The sequence below is a fragment of the Strix uralensis genome, chromosome 4, assembly GCF_047716275.1.
Source record: "Strix uralensis isolate ZFMK-TIS-50842 chromosome 4, bStrUra1, whole genome shotgun sequence".
NCBI lineage: Eukaryota > Metazoa > Chordata > Aves > Strigiformes > Strigidae > Strix > Strix uralensis.
Genome location: NC_133975.1, coordinates 32549292 through 32566665, shown reverse-complemented (window position 1 = coordinate 32566665; position 17374 = coordinate 32549292). Strand labels below are relative to the sequence as shown.

At 33.0% G+C, this 17374-nt stretch overlaps 1 protein-coding gene across 2 annotated transcripts in view; it reads left to right on the top strand.

The window, feature by feature from the left end:
* SGCZ (sarcoglycan zeta) overlaps positions 1 to 17374 on the top strand; it is a 227807-nt gene that overhangs the window by 165981 nt on the left and 44452 nt on the right. The window contains exon 4 of one of the 2 annotated variants that reach the window (XM_074865068.1): positions 11153 to 11275. The exons of the other annotated variant lie outside the window; for it this stretch is intronic. Coding sequence (XP_074721169.1) covers positions 11153 to 11275 — 123 coding nt within the window. The remainder of the gene's footprint in view (positions 1 to 11152; positions 11276 to 17374) is intronic. 2 annotated transcript variants of the gene reach the window in all.

Sequence of the window (17374 nt, the reverse complement as noted above, 5' to 3'; positions counted from 1 at the left end):
AATATTTTGTACATCCTTTCAATAAATCTTTCTCAGATAAAGCATGATTATATGAAGTGCTAACACCTTTTGCATAGATAACTTCAGCATATTTGTACTCTCTAGCTAAAGCAAATAATATGAGAAACAGTCACTTTGGAAAAATAGATTTTCTAGTCCTCCCTATGTTATAGCTGTCAGTGTTGAGTTCATTTTATAAAAATTTAAGCCTTTTTTTTTTTTTTTTAATATTCCTTTTCCAAGAAAGCTTCCAAGTACTCTGGTAGATTGTATCTTTTGTTTCAGTCTCCTTCTCTCAAAATGTGGTTAATTCAATTATTTATCTGAAAAGTTTAATTTGCATTCAGAAACCTTTTAATGGTCTAATTCAATACATTGTGAATAATATTATACAATATTTTGTAGTTACAACAGGTTATAGTTGAAGTCCATAGAAAGCTGCCAAAGCATCTGGAAAAATAACTTGTATCTCTTTAATAAAGGGGGGGGGGAGGAAAAAAAAGGAAGATTGAAAACTAATCTCTGAATAATAAGTGTATATAAAGGATACAGGTAAAAATATTTAAGTTAACTTTTAATTTATATTAACAAACCACCAAAAATTTTCAAAATACCTACAGAGTAGAAACAAATTTCAGATTTTCTCTATCTAATGCCTACAGAGTATATTACCAGTAAGAAAGGCAGAACTGAAATGCTTTTCTTTTTAAATCTTCACAAAGCAAGATATATAACAGTTAGTTAAAAAGGTCACAGGGTAAAATCAGGAAGGGAAAAAGTAACGAACCATTAAGTGACATGAATGCAATTCACTTCATTCAATTTCAGTTCCAGTCCAGTTTACCTAAGAATGATAAAGCAGGCAGCAGAAAGGTACATGTACTATTAGCAATTATTTTAGAGAGTACATGGATGAGAGGTAAGGTCTCAAAGGATGCGCACAGGTCAAACATCAGATCTGTTTTTAAGAAAAGAAAAAAGCAAGGTTGTAGAGATTTACAGATAAGTGATTTTTCAGTAGAATTTCTGGGAAATTTTTAGAACATTCAATAGAAAAGTCAGACTAAAAGTCTGACCTAAAGGAACTATATAATGATAAATAGAAACTTTTTGAGAGAGGAATGAATGCCCTTATGATCTGCAAGATGTTATATTTCCCAAGGAGAAATGCAACATTCCTGTTTTGTCTCTGAGTTTCATCTATGTAATGAAGAAATTTCATACTCCACTTACTGTCTTGTATGTGCTCTTGCTATTTGATTAGAATGTTCTGTTCATTAAGGTATCTCATACTCTGTATTGTTCTGTGGTTTTTTAACTCGAATTTCTTTTCAGTGGAATATACTGTAAATAATATACTTCAGTTACTTAGCAGGCAACTTTGGATTTTCATAAAACATGTAGTGGCCAAACAATGTAACAGTAACTTTACAGCCTAACTCAGCTAACAAAGACAATGGAAACTTTCGCACTGATTTTGTATGGAAAAGTAATGCACAGACTTCTTTAGTAAGCCTCAGCTTCCAAAAGGTAGGTGATCACCTTTGAAATTATTTCAGTCATAAAAACCAATTACATCACAGAAAGCTAAAAATTCCAGGGTTGAGGATAATGCTGAAAACTTGGAAAATTCTCTTAGGATTTAGTACTACTCAGGTTGCATTCATCATGAGGAAGAAAAATTGATAAATTTTCTATTCCCATTCACTCTTTGGTGTACTCCAAAATACATTAGAGTTATAATTCATTTGCATGAGCTGGACATTTGAGCTTGTCAGTGAAAACTAAGTTGATAAAGGCAGATATAAGAAGAATTTAACATAGTGTGACTATTTACTGATGTCACAAAGAAAGATACCTGGACAATAGAGGAAAACATCCATGGGTAAGATAATGCAATAAGGTTGGTAATAAAAAATAATATATATTTATCTATAGTTTATTCTCTTTATTATTTACTTTACATTTAAATATATTTAATTTAATAACTTAATTTTAAATTTAGCCATTTCTATGTATTGCTATTTATTTTAAATATCTTTATATTATATATATTATTTACCTATGCTTATAATATATTTATAGTATTGTGAGAAAAATCAGTCAGATAGGAAACTCATTATACTTGCCACAAGCCTCAATTCAACCATCTAGCTCATGTTTTGAATAAACTGAAGAATGAGATTATAAATAGAGCAAAACATACAGTCTGAAGTCTGGTGCCTGGCATATCTTCCTTTGGATTGCTTAGCTTTCTTATCTAAGGACCCGTATAAGTGATTAAGATACTATAGCCAAAACTACAACCTGTCATCTGAGCCACAGGAGCAGAAAATGCACATGCTTTTAGCCATTATAGAAGCAAAATAATTGTGCTTTAACTTAAAGCTCAAGGAACTTTCAGGAAACACGTTTTACTTTCATTCATCTATATGTATTGCTCATAGCTTCTGAAACCTGTGCACAGCTGTATCATATCAGACCAAAGGTCTGATGTAGACATGTAATTTTTGAAAGTCTCCAATAGAAAATGCCATGTGACAGGGATAGTAGGAGGAAAAGCACAGGTTTGCTCTTGTGCAGTTGTGGCCTTGTATAGAAGTAGCATAAAGAGTGCTGTCTACTGCAACTTTTAGACAACTTTCATGTATATTTTCACACCTGGGGTTCCACCATCAAGATGCACCAAGAAGGCACACTGAGGGAAGGATGTGTTCTATCCATTGCAAAGGTGACAGTCAATATTTTAGGTGTGTCTTTTCACAAAGTTCCTAGAAGTAAAATCTGCCCAGAAGGGCAGAATTTTCATGTGAGCTTCCATTTGACCGAGTCCTAAACCTGTATTAACACTAATCTGTTATGGATAGCAGTGCGTCTGTAGATCATGAAGAAGGAAGAGTCATGCTACCACCATACCTTTTGTCTGATTCGGATGGTGCTACTTAATTTTCTTTGTTCATATATATTTCTTTTATATAAATGTGTGGCTTATTCCTATGCTAATAATTTATGTTGACAACTGGTATTATTCACTGTAGTCTGATGCTAAAAAAGGTAACAAATACATGCACTGCTTCTTGTGGTCTAGAACTTGCTCCAGTTTCCCTTGTTTAAGAAGGTAATCATTTAGACCAGGACATCTTAAAGGTCAACCTCTCCTAAAAGTAGTAGCTTTCTGACATCTCCATAGCGTTGCCATCATCTATTGATGGACCCAGATAGGATTTCTTTTAACTGCTACTTTCACCCTTTTTTGATAGAAAGAAGATGGTCCCTTCCCTTCCTCAGTAAACAGAACACAGAATACGTTCTGATGTGAATGTTTACTTGTGTAGATGTCTCGCTCTCAGCTGCAAGCACTCTTTATTCAAATTCCTCAATGCTTCTATTCAGTTGGTATGAGTCCTTCATTTGCATTATTGCATTTACATTCACTGAAAATTTTCTGAGACCTCTGGTGGCCAAAATAATATAATATCTAATGTTTCTATGAATATTAACAAAACTTTCTCTAGGTATATATTTCACAAATACCGATTTTAGACCTGGCTGGATGTTGAGTCTTTATTAAAAATGCTGTATCTCTTTTATCTCCATTCTCAGAAGCATCAACACATTCTCAGAAAAGTAACTTTGTCATCCAAAAATACTCTGCATTTAATAAATGTTTAAATAACCCATTTTTCATTAAAGAATCAGGAGATAGTACATTGAATTTCATTATGTTTGTCATTAACAAAGATCATAAATTCATGGTAATTCCCTTGGAATTCTAGGCCCTATATTTAAAGTGGTTGATTTGTTATCTATTTCTATGTCTGAATTTGTTGTCTGCCAGGTGGACATGGAAGGTGATTTAGAAAAAGACACAACTGCTAGTGTTCATCTACATCTGATATAAGCACACAAAATTTATCAACAGAAGAGAAAAAATGTAACTTCTTGTGTAGTTAGTATTGTTGATACTTACTATTCTTCATGCATCTCAGTTTCAACTTATGTTTCAGTAAGTTGAGAATGAATGGCAATGCATTATAGATGGCTGGAAACAGACCAGAAGACAAAGCAAAACAAAAGTTAGCTTCACCCTGGTTTTAACGTTTCTGTTACTTTCATTGTTGTTGATAAAAGTGGGACTGGAGCACTTTATTGCAAAGAATAAAAGAACATATGATCTTCTTAATATATAGGGTTAAAGTCCCAAGCATATTTTGTGTGCTAAATGAGTAATGAGCAGTATTAGATATTCCCAAAATTCTAAAACTGTCTGAAGTAATGTTTGGGTGGAAAGTGTTGCTATTAGGGAAATTATGACTTTCAGTTTTCCTACCCGCAGTAATGACTTTCTACATAACTTCTTATGTTCACAAGTATCATGAAAGCATTATTACCTCTATTATATCATTTTATAGAAAATTGGAAGGGAGATTAACTCCCTTGCTCAGGAATACTCAGGGAAAAAAAAAAGACCTCAAACCTGAAGGTCCATTTCAACAGCAAAAATCATCATTATAAAGCAAAATATGCATAACCACAGAATCAATATGCTGGTAGGGGAAATATGAACTGGACAGCAAGCCATAATGACTGTAATGCTCTCCAAACAGTGAAAAAACCTGCTATATGCTACCCAGGATGAGCAGGAATTTCCACAGCAATAAGTGATGTAGTAATGTCAAAAAAATCCCCACCCAAACTACCTATGCATCACATACAGAAAATTTGATCTCGTATCATAGTAACAACCACCGACAGTTTACACTTCTATCATATGATTACAGTGTTTTACAAATCAAGTTTTTTACCTGATCAACATTAAATCATATTTGGTAAATGGAGTGTTTACCCTTCCATCTTTAAAATTGTATCTTTATAATCATATCTAAACCTTGGAAGACTGGTGAGTTCTTGGTAATATTTATTATAATTCCAAGTAGTAGTTATAATTTTTTTCCTGAATAATAATAAAGTAGTACAAGGCATCATTGACTTTAAAAAGCAAAATGTTGAAAGCATACATTCTTCATGGTTGTTGTTATCGTATTACTTAATAAGTAAGTCAAACTACACATGGCATAAATTCAAAAGACACACTTCTTGTCTTGAAATTTAATCTTTATTAGTGTTAGTCTGGGTTACAGTGCTATAATTTTCTGTATCCATATTGTATGTACTGCCTAACATTTTCATTTAACACATCTTCACTATAGCTAAAATGAATAATTTTATGCTTTGTACCAGTTTTAACATAGTTGATTTAATGATAGTTTTGATTATGCAACTGCTGTGCAACTAGCATGCGTTATAAACCACTATTATATGCAATGTGTGGATGAATATGAAATGTACATTTTTCATCTATATACTTTAAATGAATGGAATTTCACAGAAACCTAATAATTTAATTCAGTATTATACATCTGAATTTATAAGTAAATAATTTTCCTGGACACAAAATGACAAGAGAGTTTGCCAGTGACATCCCCCCATCCTAATTAAAGCTATTAAGAAGCTGACTGCATCTCTAGTGTGAAGTAGGTTAGTATACTATAAAGTGGCACAGCTAGAAAGCTTTTCAGATAACCATGTCTTTGTTAGAAATTACCTTTCCAAACAGAGTTTGCAAGATAGATTTTCTTGCATGTTTGCTCTGGACTGAAGTATGCTTTACTCAAGCAGATCCGATTTGCTGAAAATAAGCATAGTGGGTAGTGTGATTGCTCTACAAATTTGAGCTACAAATTTTTTAAAATTTGCTTTGTTCATGCACAATATTCTAATTCAACATTTTTGTTAGTAGTGCTATTAAAGATTCAGACTGTGTGTATGTAGAGTGCTTTTGGAACACAGCAGTTTGCATTACAGCTAAGATAATACACAAATACATTGCACATGCAAGTGCTTACTCTTATTTCAACTGGGAAATTAAGATGTAATGAAACAGAATTCCATTTTGATAGCATTGATTACTCTGTAGGCAGTTTAACTTTTCAAAACCATTTTCATAATATTCACATCTGGTTCTATGTCAGAGACAAACTTAACATGTATTACGTTTTGTAAGTGATCTCTCAAGTGGCTTGAATACACTAACCACTGTTTCAGCAATAAGTGAATAATACTAAGTGATGCATTGTTAAGTCCTGAGTGCAACATAAAGTAAAAACCCCTTTCTTTTAGCATAAAAATGTAGAGTTATATCCTGTAATGATATTTTGGACTAGCTGAATTCTAGGTGTACTTTTATAAAACGTGATGCTGAGGAAGCCCAAATGCTGAGCATCTAAAATATATGCATTTCTTTGTAGAAATTCCAGATCATTGTTCTGTAAGTTGTTCTTCATGAAAAGCTATACTATTGTAAATACATTGCAAGTTTTAAAAAGCAGTTATTGAAACATGGGCTGTCACTTGCAGTGATATATAATGAGAAAGAATGTGGCAGGTCTTTTTTCTCTTTGATTTCTCATGTTTTCTGTTAATCCCTTTTTACAGAGCTAACAACTTTCATGTGTGTAAATTAACAGCCTCACAAGACTTATAATGCCACTTTTAGGCAGCTGAGAAATCATCAGCTCTTAAATAAAGATGAAACTAGTTAGTAATAAGTTATTTGTGTTTATCCTTTGGTTTCCTGACCCATAACTATGGTTGCAGGACAAGGACAGGTCCAGCCTTCCATTGTTTTTCAGCTTTGCTTTCCTGTCTGTGCAGGATGTTGCTGCTGTTGTCAGGCAGGCAGCATCCTGTGGTGAACTTCTTGCTTTGCAACCCATCGCTGTTAAAAAACAAGTCTCCTGCGTCATGACAATAAACACTGGCTTTGGTTTTTTTGTGGGTTTTTTTCCTAATCAGTTGAGTGGAGTGTTTTGGTTTTCATAGAATCGTAGTTTGGGTTGGAAGGGACCTTTAAAGGTCATCTGGTCCAACACCTCCTGCCATGAGCAAGGACATCTTCCACTAGATCAGGTTGCTCAGAGTCCCATCCAACCTGACCTTGAATGTTTCCAGGGATGGGGCACCTACCATCTCTCTGGGAAACCTGTTCCAGCGTTTCACCACCTTCATTGTAAAAAATGTCTTCCTTACATCGAGTCTAAATCTACTCTCTTTTAGTTTAAAACCATTACCTCTTGTCCTACCACAACAGGCCCTACTAAAAAGTTTGAACCCTTTGTTATGTTCTCATTACCTGTCTCAATAAATATGCACGTTATTTTTGCAAACAGCTCTCCAGGCAATGCTTCATGTAAAGCAGAATGTACTGTCTAATTAGGTTTATTACTTGTTACAGCACAAATATCCTGACTGACCTTTATCTAGATGTTGGAGGGATTTTCCACTTTTTGTCCTCAGATTGTTTCCCCAAAACTTGACTGAAGTATGCTCTCTGACTGCTGAAGGTGAGACTCAAGGGCTCTTCCTCCTTTCCTTGCTGCAGTTTCCCTCCAAAAGAAATGCAAGCACTCAGGCAGGGTCCGCGGCAGGTACACGAGTCCTGGTGATGCCACACCAGGTCTGTGCGCATACAGGGGGATCATATACTGAGCACCAGTATGCACTTACCGGTAGGAACTGTCTGCATTTTAGGGACTGGTGGTACCCTTATGTCTTGTGCCCCATCTTATCCTTCTGCAAAATGGGGGAAATAAGAATACCATGCTTTGTATATAGTGGTGTTTAAAAGTGTGTGATCTTCTTGATTATTGGGGTAGTCTATTACTGCTATTTTTTGATAAAATGTTCTGCTATGCGTGAGTTTCACATAGAATATTATGGTAGTTGTTAAGCAAACTGAAACCATGAGCTTATTGTTTTAACATACAATTCATATTTCTTGTTAACTGGCATTTACTTCTACAACAGAATTCTTACCTATGTTTTCCAATAATAATTCAAAATGCAACCATCATGAAGTTTAATACATTCTATTCTAAGATAGGTCTTAAATTTACAAAATGATTGAAAACTAGACTTGAGAAGAAAAATAAATATACAATTCTAGAAGGGCTTTGAGAATTTGAAATCAAACTTGTGACTAAAACAGGAAAAATGATTGGTTCCATTTTTTCCTCAAAAGAATACCTTTTAGGTCAATTTTAATATGGCTTTTATAAGTTTTGCATTAAATTAGTGCCTTTTAATTGTATGCCTATTAAATATTTCAAAATTAAGAGCAAACATTTCCAAATCAAAAGTAAACACTATTTCAAAAGTGTATCAAAATGGAATGTTTTGATAGCATCAGAATTTTTTTCAATTCAGAAAAAATATCAGCAGAAGCAGTAAAAAACCATATATCAATGAGTAAAAAATAGACACTGTAAAAAGCTTATACAAAATTTAAATGGATTCTGTTTACCATAGTAAGGCTATTTGATTTTGAACCTTTCAGTGTATGATTTTATTACGGCCACCTAAACAACTTAGTAACAGACCTGGTTTTTTCCACTCCAGAAAACACAGTGGTAAAATATAAATGGTATACAGAGAGGACACAATTGTTCTTCCAACTATAATGAAATGGCTCAATAACAGCATGAATTCTTATTTCAAATATGAATGTACCACTTATTTTGTCATCAATAATTTTAGCAACAACTTTGATGTTATCTCAGACATCTTCCTTCAAACCACAATGTTTCTGGAAGCACTTATGTTCAACAAGAGACCACTGATCTTTTTAGCCTCTGTAGGTCTTCCTGTTCTGAACCATGAGAAACATTCTAGAATGAACATTTTTGTGCAGTGCTATCTAAAGAGGGTTACACCTTGGTTTTATTATTATGAACAATGTTTGCTCATGACTATCATATACCATTTTGAGCATTGAGTCACGGCTGTGTGTAAATTATCAGTGGATCACATAATCATAGAATCACAGAATAGAATCGTAGAATGGTTTGGGTTGGAAGGGACACTTATCTAGTTCCAACCCCCCTGCCATGGGCACGGATACCTTCCACTAGTCAGGTTGCTCAAAGTTCTATCCAACCTGGCCTTAAAGTCATCTATAAAAAGTCATCTATAATTTCTGCAAGTATTTTAAGCCAGTCTATAACTTATCATATTTTTTCCCTCTTCCAAATGAATTAAATAGTAATATCATCTGTTTTTTTACAATTCTTACAGTAATCTGAGTCATGTGGTCATCCTAATTTCATAGAGTAACTAGATATAGTCAACAAAAGTATGATTTATTTTGTAATGGAATTGTTTTACAAAACAACATATAAGCTTAATGTATTTGTGAACTAAGAAATAAAATTGAAAAAATTGATAAATTGACTTTCTAATTTTCTCTTGTGTTTCTGCCACTGGATTGATACACAACAGTCTGTTGAACTCACCAGAGGCCTGCTAAAGCCTACATCTCACTGGGCTTCATAAAATAAGCATTCATATAACAAATAAATATAAATACAAATTTAACAGGAGTCAGAAGAATGTCAGAAGAATGGAGTATCCTACCCAACTGTATTCCTAGCATGCATTGCTAGCTAAATGCTAGCATTTTAAACAAATAATTCAGATGTGCCTGGGGGCAGCACTGTCAAGGATACCACCACTGACCTTTGGAAAATATTTAAGAGTAATGGGTGAATTCAGTAAGACAGCTATGTGTGAATATAATTGTGATTACATTTATCCTGATAGACAATTAGACTTTGTTATACCTTGTATTAGTGAGCATCCTGAAATGTTTGTGAGATGTAGCAATTATCCCATGGCTAACATTAGGTTATCTGAGATCTGTCCTTGTCTGTCTTTACAAAAATTTAGTATTTTTCAAAACAAAGCCAACCACCTGATTATCACGTTTAAAATAAAGTTCAACAGTACAGAGAAAGGAAGAAAATACCATTTTACACTTTTACAACAGAATAAGCATGTCTAGCTTCAAGAGAATGGGATATTTTTATAATTCCTTTTAATTTTATTTTTACATTCATGAATTAAAAATAACCAGAAATTGTTCACAGTACAAATATAAATTCATCTCAAGGTAAGAAGAATTATTGTTTTGATGTTATAGCTGATTTTGGAAATTAAGGACTGCTATGACAATTCCTCATCCAAAATTAGTTATCACAGCTTTTATATTTCTTATTATATACTTTGATAATATGCTTTTGTATATTAAACTGAAAACTTCCACATAATGGAAGCAGGTGTTTTTTTTACAAACCTATAAACCAGATACATAAACTGAAATTGCATGTATGGATTTCTTTGTCCATAATGCCTTCCCCATAATTTTTACCCATATAGATTGATGGGTCATTCCAAGTGTACATCAGAAATTTAATTAGGGATCAATGAGAAAATTGTCAGATAATTATTCCCTTACAGCTGGTTGTGTTATATGAGGTTCATTGCTTTTCAGCACCATTTTCAGAACTAAAGTTTTGCTTTTATTTATTAATAAAATAAAAATTTTCAGAAACTATTCAGAGGACCAAACACTGAATAAGGGTAAGACCTGTAAATTGAAGGGCATAGTAAACTTAACAGAGTTTTGGTATCTGCAAACATTTTTTTTTTTGCACTGATACAATTCCATAGGTCTGTTTAATTTCAGAATTATTTTGAGTTTTGAAGCTTTGAAACACCTGGGAGTTTTGTTTCATAGAATATGAGAGAAATTGTGATATCTCAGTTCATTATTTTTGCTTTGTTGTGGGTTTTTTTGTTATTCCACTGTTCAAGTTTGCAGTAGAACTGAAAGAAAAATACCCTTTTCTGCTGTGTTGATTTGTTGGTCTTTATGGAACAGGCTCATATGTTATCTTTTTTTCCATTGGCAAGAAATTGCAATTTAAACTGAGCAAACCCCAGAAAGCACTGTCTGAATTGGCATTTAAAGATCTCAGAGTTTAATTATATTCTAAATTCTTGTGTTGACTTCTGCACATAACACTGAAATAGATGTTTTTCATAGTTACTTTAAATTCTGATATGCAATAGTGAAATACTTATTCTGTAAATTAATTTAACAGTATTTTATAATACAAGTTACCTACCAGGCTTGAAGAAAGTATTTTATAAAAACCTCATGTTTTCGATATGTTTTGGATATTCCATGCATGCTGCTGATGAATTTTATTCTTACAAAATATTTTAGATGAAACATTCACTTCCTTGATTTCAGGAGCTGATGCTGTGGAGGCCCAGTGTAAGAGATTTGAAGTGAGGGCGAGTGGAGGTGGAAAAGTATTGTTTTCTGCAGATGAAGATGAGATTGTCATTGGAGCTGACAGACTAAAAGTAACAGGTACAGTAATAAGAAGGTTTCTAACAGGATGTAAATTTAAAAAAAAAAAATATAATTAATACCCTTAGTAATAATTAATCAGTCTTCTACAACTTTTTCATTCACTAGAGAGGAAGAAGTCTTCTCATCATCAGTGATTGCTTGACCAACCAAAAGATACTGCTTCATCTAAAAATCAATTCCTCTAAAGGCAGATTTGAATTTAAACTCTGCAAGACCAACTATGTATGGTACAAGTCACCCTTTGCACAGTGATTGGCTTTTATATGTTACCATTAAGCATTGTTTCATAGTACCTGTGCCACTTGTTTAGTAACGCCCCTTCACAATGATAAAAACTATTTTTCTATACTATGGCCTTAGTTTTTTCTGCATACAAAGTATCAAGTCTAACTTCCATGTGAATTAAGGGTAGGTATTCTGCTTTACTTTAGGAGGCTCATTTGAAGTGTAGTAAGTAGAAAAAAAGGTTACCTAAGTTTGTTTTAGATAAATGCTTTAACTTTGGCTGCTTAATAAAATCTTACCTGAATTTAGGCTGGATTTGAGCTATCCACTCATAATCTAGAATAAGATACAAAACTTGAATTTCTTCACCAGTTGGGGTGTTTAGCTTTAGGTCAGTCTGTATCTGGGGATGCCTGCTTTACAGATCTTGAAATCAACCTACTGGTTTCGAAGTTCAATTGTGTAGAAAGTATAAGATGGTTCTGGTTTATGGTGGTTATGATAAGATATCCCTTACTGGTCTGTGAAACTAAGAAATCCCTTATTAGCAACTTTAGACCTTTTAGAAAAAATAGTAGGTAGTTCTACTTCTGTGTAATGCCAGATATATCATTAAAATAGATCCAGGATGTCTAGAGTTGAGCTATGACTGAACTTTCTTCCTAAGCCTTGAGACTGTTGCTTGACAGTACATGAGGGATAATTTTTCTTCCCCTTTCATTCCTATCTGATCTCTGTCTATCTTCTCTAGCCAAGCAATGTGTTTTAATACTGCTAAACCAAAAGGAAAGGCTTTTAAAAGCACGCAGTTTAGTGAAGTTGCTCTAACCAGTATAATACCCTAAATTGTATCTCTTTACCAAATTTGGGATTAGGAGAGGGAGACATCAGTGTTCTGTTGAGTCAGCAGCAATTCTTCATAGGTAGTAGTTGTACAAGAATTTTACCACAGTAAAACCTAAGACAATAACTGGAATGATAAAAGAAGAAAAAAGAGAATCATATTGAATCCTGGTAAAATTCAAAATTGATCTGAATTATTAAATACCGAGAAAGTTAATCTTAAACATCAGAGAAATCTCAACAGAGGAGATTTCAAAGTATCTATCATAAGTTAAAAATTAAAACATCTTACAAATGACACTGAGGATTAAATTTCCTGCCATTAAGAAATGTAATCACAAATTGGAGATGTCATGGTAATTTTTTTTATTACTTCAAAAGCAAAGCAGTGCTCAACTGGCTTTAACTGCGAAGTCGCTTGAGTTCCCACAGCACCTGTTGACATCAGTGGTATAGAAAGCAGAACAACTAATGAAAATTTATTCAGCGATGCTTAGCATGGTATATATGATTGTTCCTTGTGAAAAGAACAGGATTTTCTCCTTAATTCTAGAAATACACCTGACTGTATTTGTATTTATATTAAGCTCTCCTGACTAAATTTAAAAAAAAGAAAAAAAAAAAAACCCACAACCCTAAAGGCTATGAAAACCTAAATTAATGCTGCTTTGATATAATCATCTAAATTTTGGGGATTACTGTATATCTGTTGAGTCATACCAGAATATTTCACTACTAGAGTTGTTTGTACAAGTAATTGATTTTCCTTCTGTGGCTAAAATGAAAAATAAACAAGAATTAGGACTGAGTTTTCAAAGAAATTCTTTCATTGAACTCAAAAAAATATTTTAGGGTTAAAACAATAAAAACATTGACTTTAATTCCTTGCACACACACACACACAAAAAGAAAGATGTAGGCATCATTTAAATATCACAAAGAAAATATGCATGTTGGAAGATTTATCAGGTTCCGAGTGTTATCATTTAGGTCATGAAGTTAATTACAAATTGTGTTCCCTTAAATAGCCTAGTGTCCAACACTTTGGGAAGTTTCTTTAGAAAATCATGTTAAGGTGCTTTGTAATTGTAATTTGAAAGAGTAATTTACTTTCAAAAATCACTTGAAAATTGTCTTCTTTTGTGTTTATTCAAAAGTAATTTAATGAAGTTGGGATCATTCTTTCTAATCTCTGGATAATCATTGTGTCTTGAAATCAGATTTCATTAGTAAACTATCTTATAATGAGGCTATAAAAAGCTAATTTCAAAATTTTATGCTTTAAATCCCTAGGGCCCCCTTTAGATTAACTCTTCCATCATCATGTTAGAGAAGAAGAATATTATCCCACAGAATGAATGGAAGAGTATTACATTTCTAAATGAATGACCATTTCTGAAAGGCTTAGACAGAATAACCTCATATTCCAATTTCTGTAACCCTAACCCTTTTTGCAGCATAGGTACTAATCTGCAGCCAAATAATAAAGCTATAATGAGACATCTATGCTTTACTTTGACTTCAGTCTAAAGCTGAAATTATTTAACATAGATTTCCCAATGGAGACTAAAAGTTGTATGATCCATGCAATCTCAAGAAAAGTATTTTAAAATAAAAAAATATCCAACGGGGTAAAAAAAATAATTCTGTCTTCATGGAAAGATAAAATAGCAAAATCTTTCTTTCATTTAGTAGCACTTTGAATTCTGTCCAAAGATTGGGTGATACCTTTACATTCTTCAGCAAACACATGAAAGGTGATGAGTCCCTGTGAGTTGCATCAATCAGACTGCATTACTCTATATGACATGATATGACTGATGAAACCTGGCAAAGCATCATGATGTCAAACATCAACCAGAAATTTTTTTTAGTGTGTTTTTCTCAAGGCTGTGTTTTGATAATCATGGTGCCTTGGGGTGAATATAAGAAAGGAGTTACGGAAGAACAGAGAAAACAGAAAATTAATATCAAAAATCAAAAATAAGCTGTGCTTATTTGGAGATGAAACTCTCAAATGTAGTCATTTAAGTGTAGTACTACAATGAAAACCTGATTTTCTTTTCTCGCTTAGCTATGAATAGTGTCCATTTGGAAACAGTTCACTCTGAATGGGTCCAATAAATGATGCATTTTGGTAATTTAATTAATTTTCTAAAGCGTGCCTGTTTCATGGGCATCTATAAACCACTAGGATAACGTGAGATTTATTTTATATGATTTTTTTTCTCAATTCAGAAGAATACTTTCCTAATGAACAGCTTAAAAAAGCTATCTATTGTAAAGCAGTATAAGAAATTCTTGATCAGTAAAAACTTGAAAGATTAAGTTTACAGCTTCCCATTGATTTCTTTGTAGCATTTTTATTGTAAATTTTTATATAGGCAGCCTATTCCAGGGAGAAAAGTATAGTAGAAACAGGCTAGTAATCCAGATATCAATGTATTTTCCAGATAAGAAAAATATGGAGTCAGAAGTAGTACTTTTGTTTTAGAGACATTGCAGCTATATATTTCCCTATTAAGAGTCTCTAAAATTAGGCAGTTAGCTGATTTAATTTAGACTTCTTATTCTTCTTTCCATCATTACTGTTGCTTTTTCTTTTAACTATGTTAGCTGTTTTCTACTTCATCATTGAAGGAAAGAAGAAAAAAAGATTCAACCTTTGATTTGTTAGACAGAGCTCTTAGAATTGCAGCTGCCTATTGCCCTCTGTGCAGGGATGCTTCCTACCACCAAGTTTAACATGTATCATAGACGTTTGTAGGAAGGGAAGAGAAAAGTATGATGAAGTAAACACACCGCCAAAATGCTGGGAAACAAGTAAGAATAAAGAACTGAGTTTCTGGTGGGCTCACAGGTTCCTCTCTGCACATGGTTAAACTCTTCTCCATATTATATTCACCCTGTCCCAATGAATAGGCAGCATCTATAGTATCGTGGAGTCTTCTTCACTCCCTCTGCAGTTACAGAGCAAGAATATCTGTCTGACTTTTACTTCTGTTATTTAAATCTTAATACAAAGTTTTCTGCCCTATGCTTTTATTTCATATTTCTTTTAATTGCAATACAATCTCTCTAAGGTATTCTTGTAGCAGAACTTGAAAACACTGTATTGGTCACACTTATGGGTGACAGCATAAGCATATATCCTGACTCAAGCTTTATCCTGACTTTTGAGAAAACAGATTAAGAAGGCCTAGCTCAATATACATTTTTCTGAGACACTGCTATGAAAGAAGGTTGTAATGTTTTCTATAAGAACATTCACTGTACGTCTCTGTTAGTACAGTTTGTCTTCCTCTTTTTTCTTGAACCAAACTTGTAGTTAGCAGCTGTATAAGAAGTACTAAGCAAAGTGGAGGTTGTCTAGTTATATTCTAATCAAAACACCTATTTTTTGAACAATGTGACAGTTTTTTTTCTCTTCTGACTTTTGAGGTGGTTTGCTCAGTTAAGGCTAAAAAGCCATTATCAGAAACCCTTTTTTTTTTCCATTAAACTCACAATGTTTTACCAAATTATACAAACATTTTTCTTTTTTGAAAAGATTATTTCTCTCTATGAGTTTTGAAGGAGAAGAGATTGAAATTTAATTCTTATATTGTCTCTTACATGTTCTTCTGATCTATATTCTTCATTCAGATTTGGCTATAGTGTTCTTTATTTAACCATGATTTTATCTCTGACCATTCTTCCAAGAGTCATAAAAACAATAGCATAACTTGATTTGTTACAGGCTTAGATACCTTCTTCTATATCAGTTGTACTTGCATATATGGCTTTTTTATTAATGTATTTTAAAAAAGGCAAGGCAAAAATGGATTTGCAAATTAAACCACATAGGTCTTCCATCAAAAGCCATTGCTGTTCTGCAGTCCAATCCAATTATGTTTTCTAGATGCAGCAAATAAGCTGTATCACTTTTGCTAAATAACCCAGTCTAGATTGTTTGGAAAATATTACTCACCTTTATGAAGAACTAATTTCTTTTTTTTCCTAATACTTTCTTAACTGCTGGCTTATTTTCTTTCATACCTTATTGCTGCATGTCTGAGTAGTATAATCTGTTTTAGCACAGGACCTGAAGTCCTTTCTGGATTTGTTATAATGATAATTAATATGTTAACAGTCATACGTTTCTTCTAAAAATAAATGAGAAGCTAATTAAAAACTTGTCAGTTAATGTTTTACCAAGATTTTTGTAATAGTTCTTTACAGTCCAACTGCTTCCATAATTTATTGAAACACAAAACTTTTCAGATATATGGAGCTCCATGTCTGTATTGTGTGAGCTGATATAATTAGCTGAAGATCACTTTGTTTCCATATTTCAAACATAATAATAGATCTCATTATGGGATTTGCAATTGTAATAAGGCTTGTGCATGGTTGCTAGCAGTAGTAGGAGAAACAAAAAGAAGAAGCACAAAAATTTTGCAGATCATTATGACCTCCTATGAGCAAAGTTATGTAGAAAGACAGAAGTCAGAGAAGAAGAGGAGTTAGCATACTTCAGTTTAATGAAAACTTTCTCAGATTAATAGCAGGATGTGTAGGTCAAATCTACTTTGACTCCAGAACAGTGTCAGGAAAAAATCTGTGAAGGGCTGAAAGTATCTTTTTCATTACACTAAAGTAAATGCTTATAGTGGGTTCAGTATGGCTTTGATCAAAGCCATTTACTTCACTAGAGGAAAGATGAGAGCCCTTATGTATCAAGGAAACTTCAGAAGATACCTGCATACTTATATTCTAATAATATTCTAATAATATCCAGAATTAACATGCAGAGGAGTGCATCAGTACCTCAGTTTTGATTTTAAGATTATGCTGTAGGACTGTGAGTCTGCAGGTAATTGAAATATAGAAAGGTCTTCCAGAGTAGTTAAAAGGAAATGATAAAATAGAAATATGGCTTATGGCTATAAAAAGGAAATATGACAGAAATATGAGGAAATATATGTGAATTGCAAATTAAGTTGGAAAAGTAAAAATAAAATATTTATAACAAGTACTGAAACATGG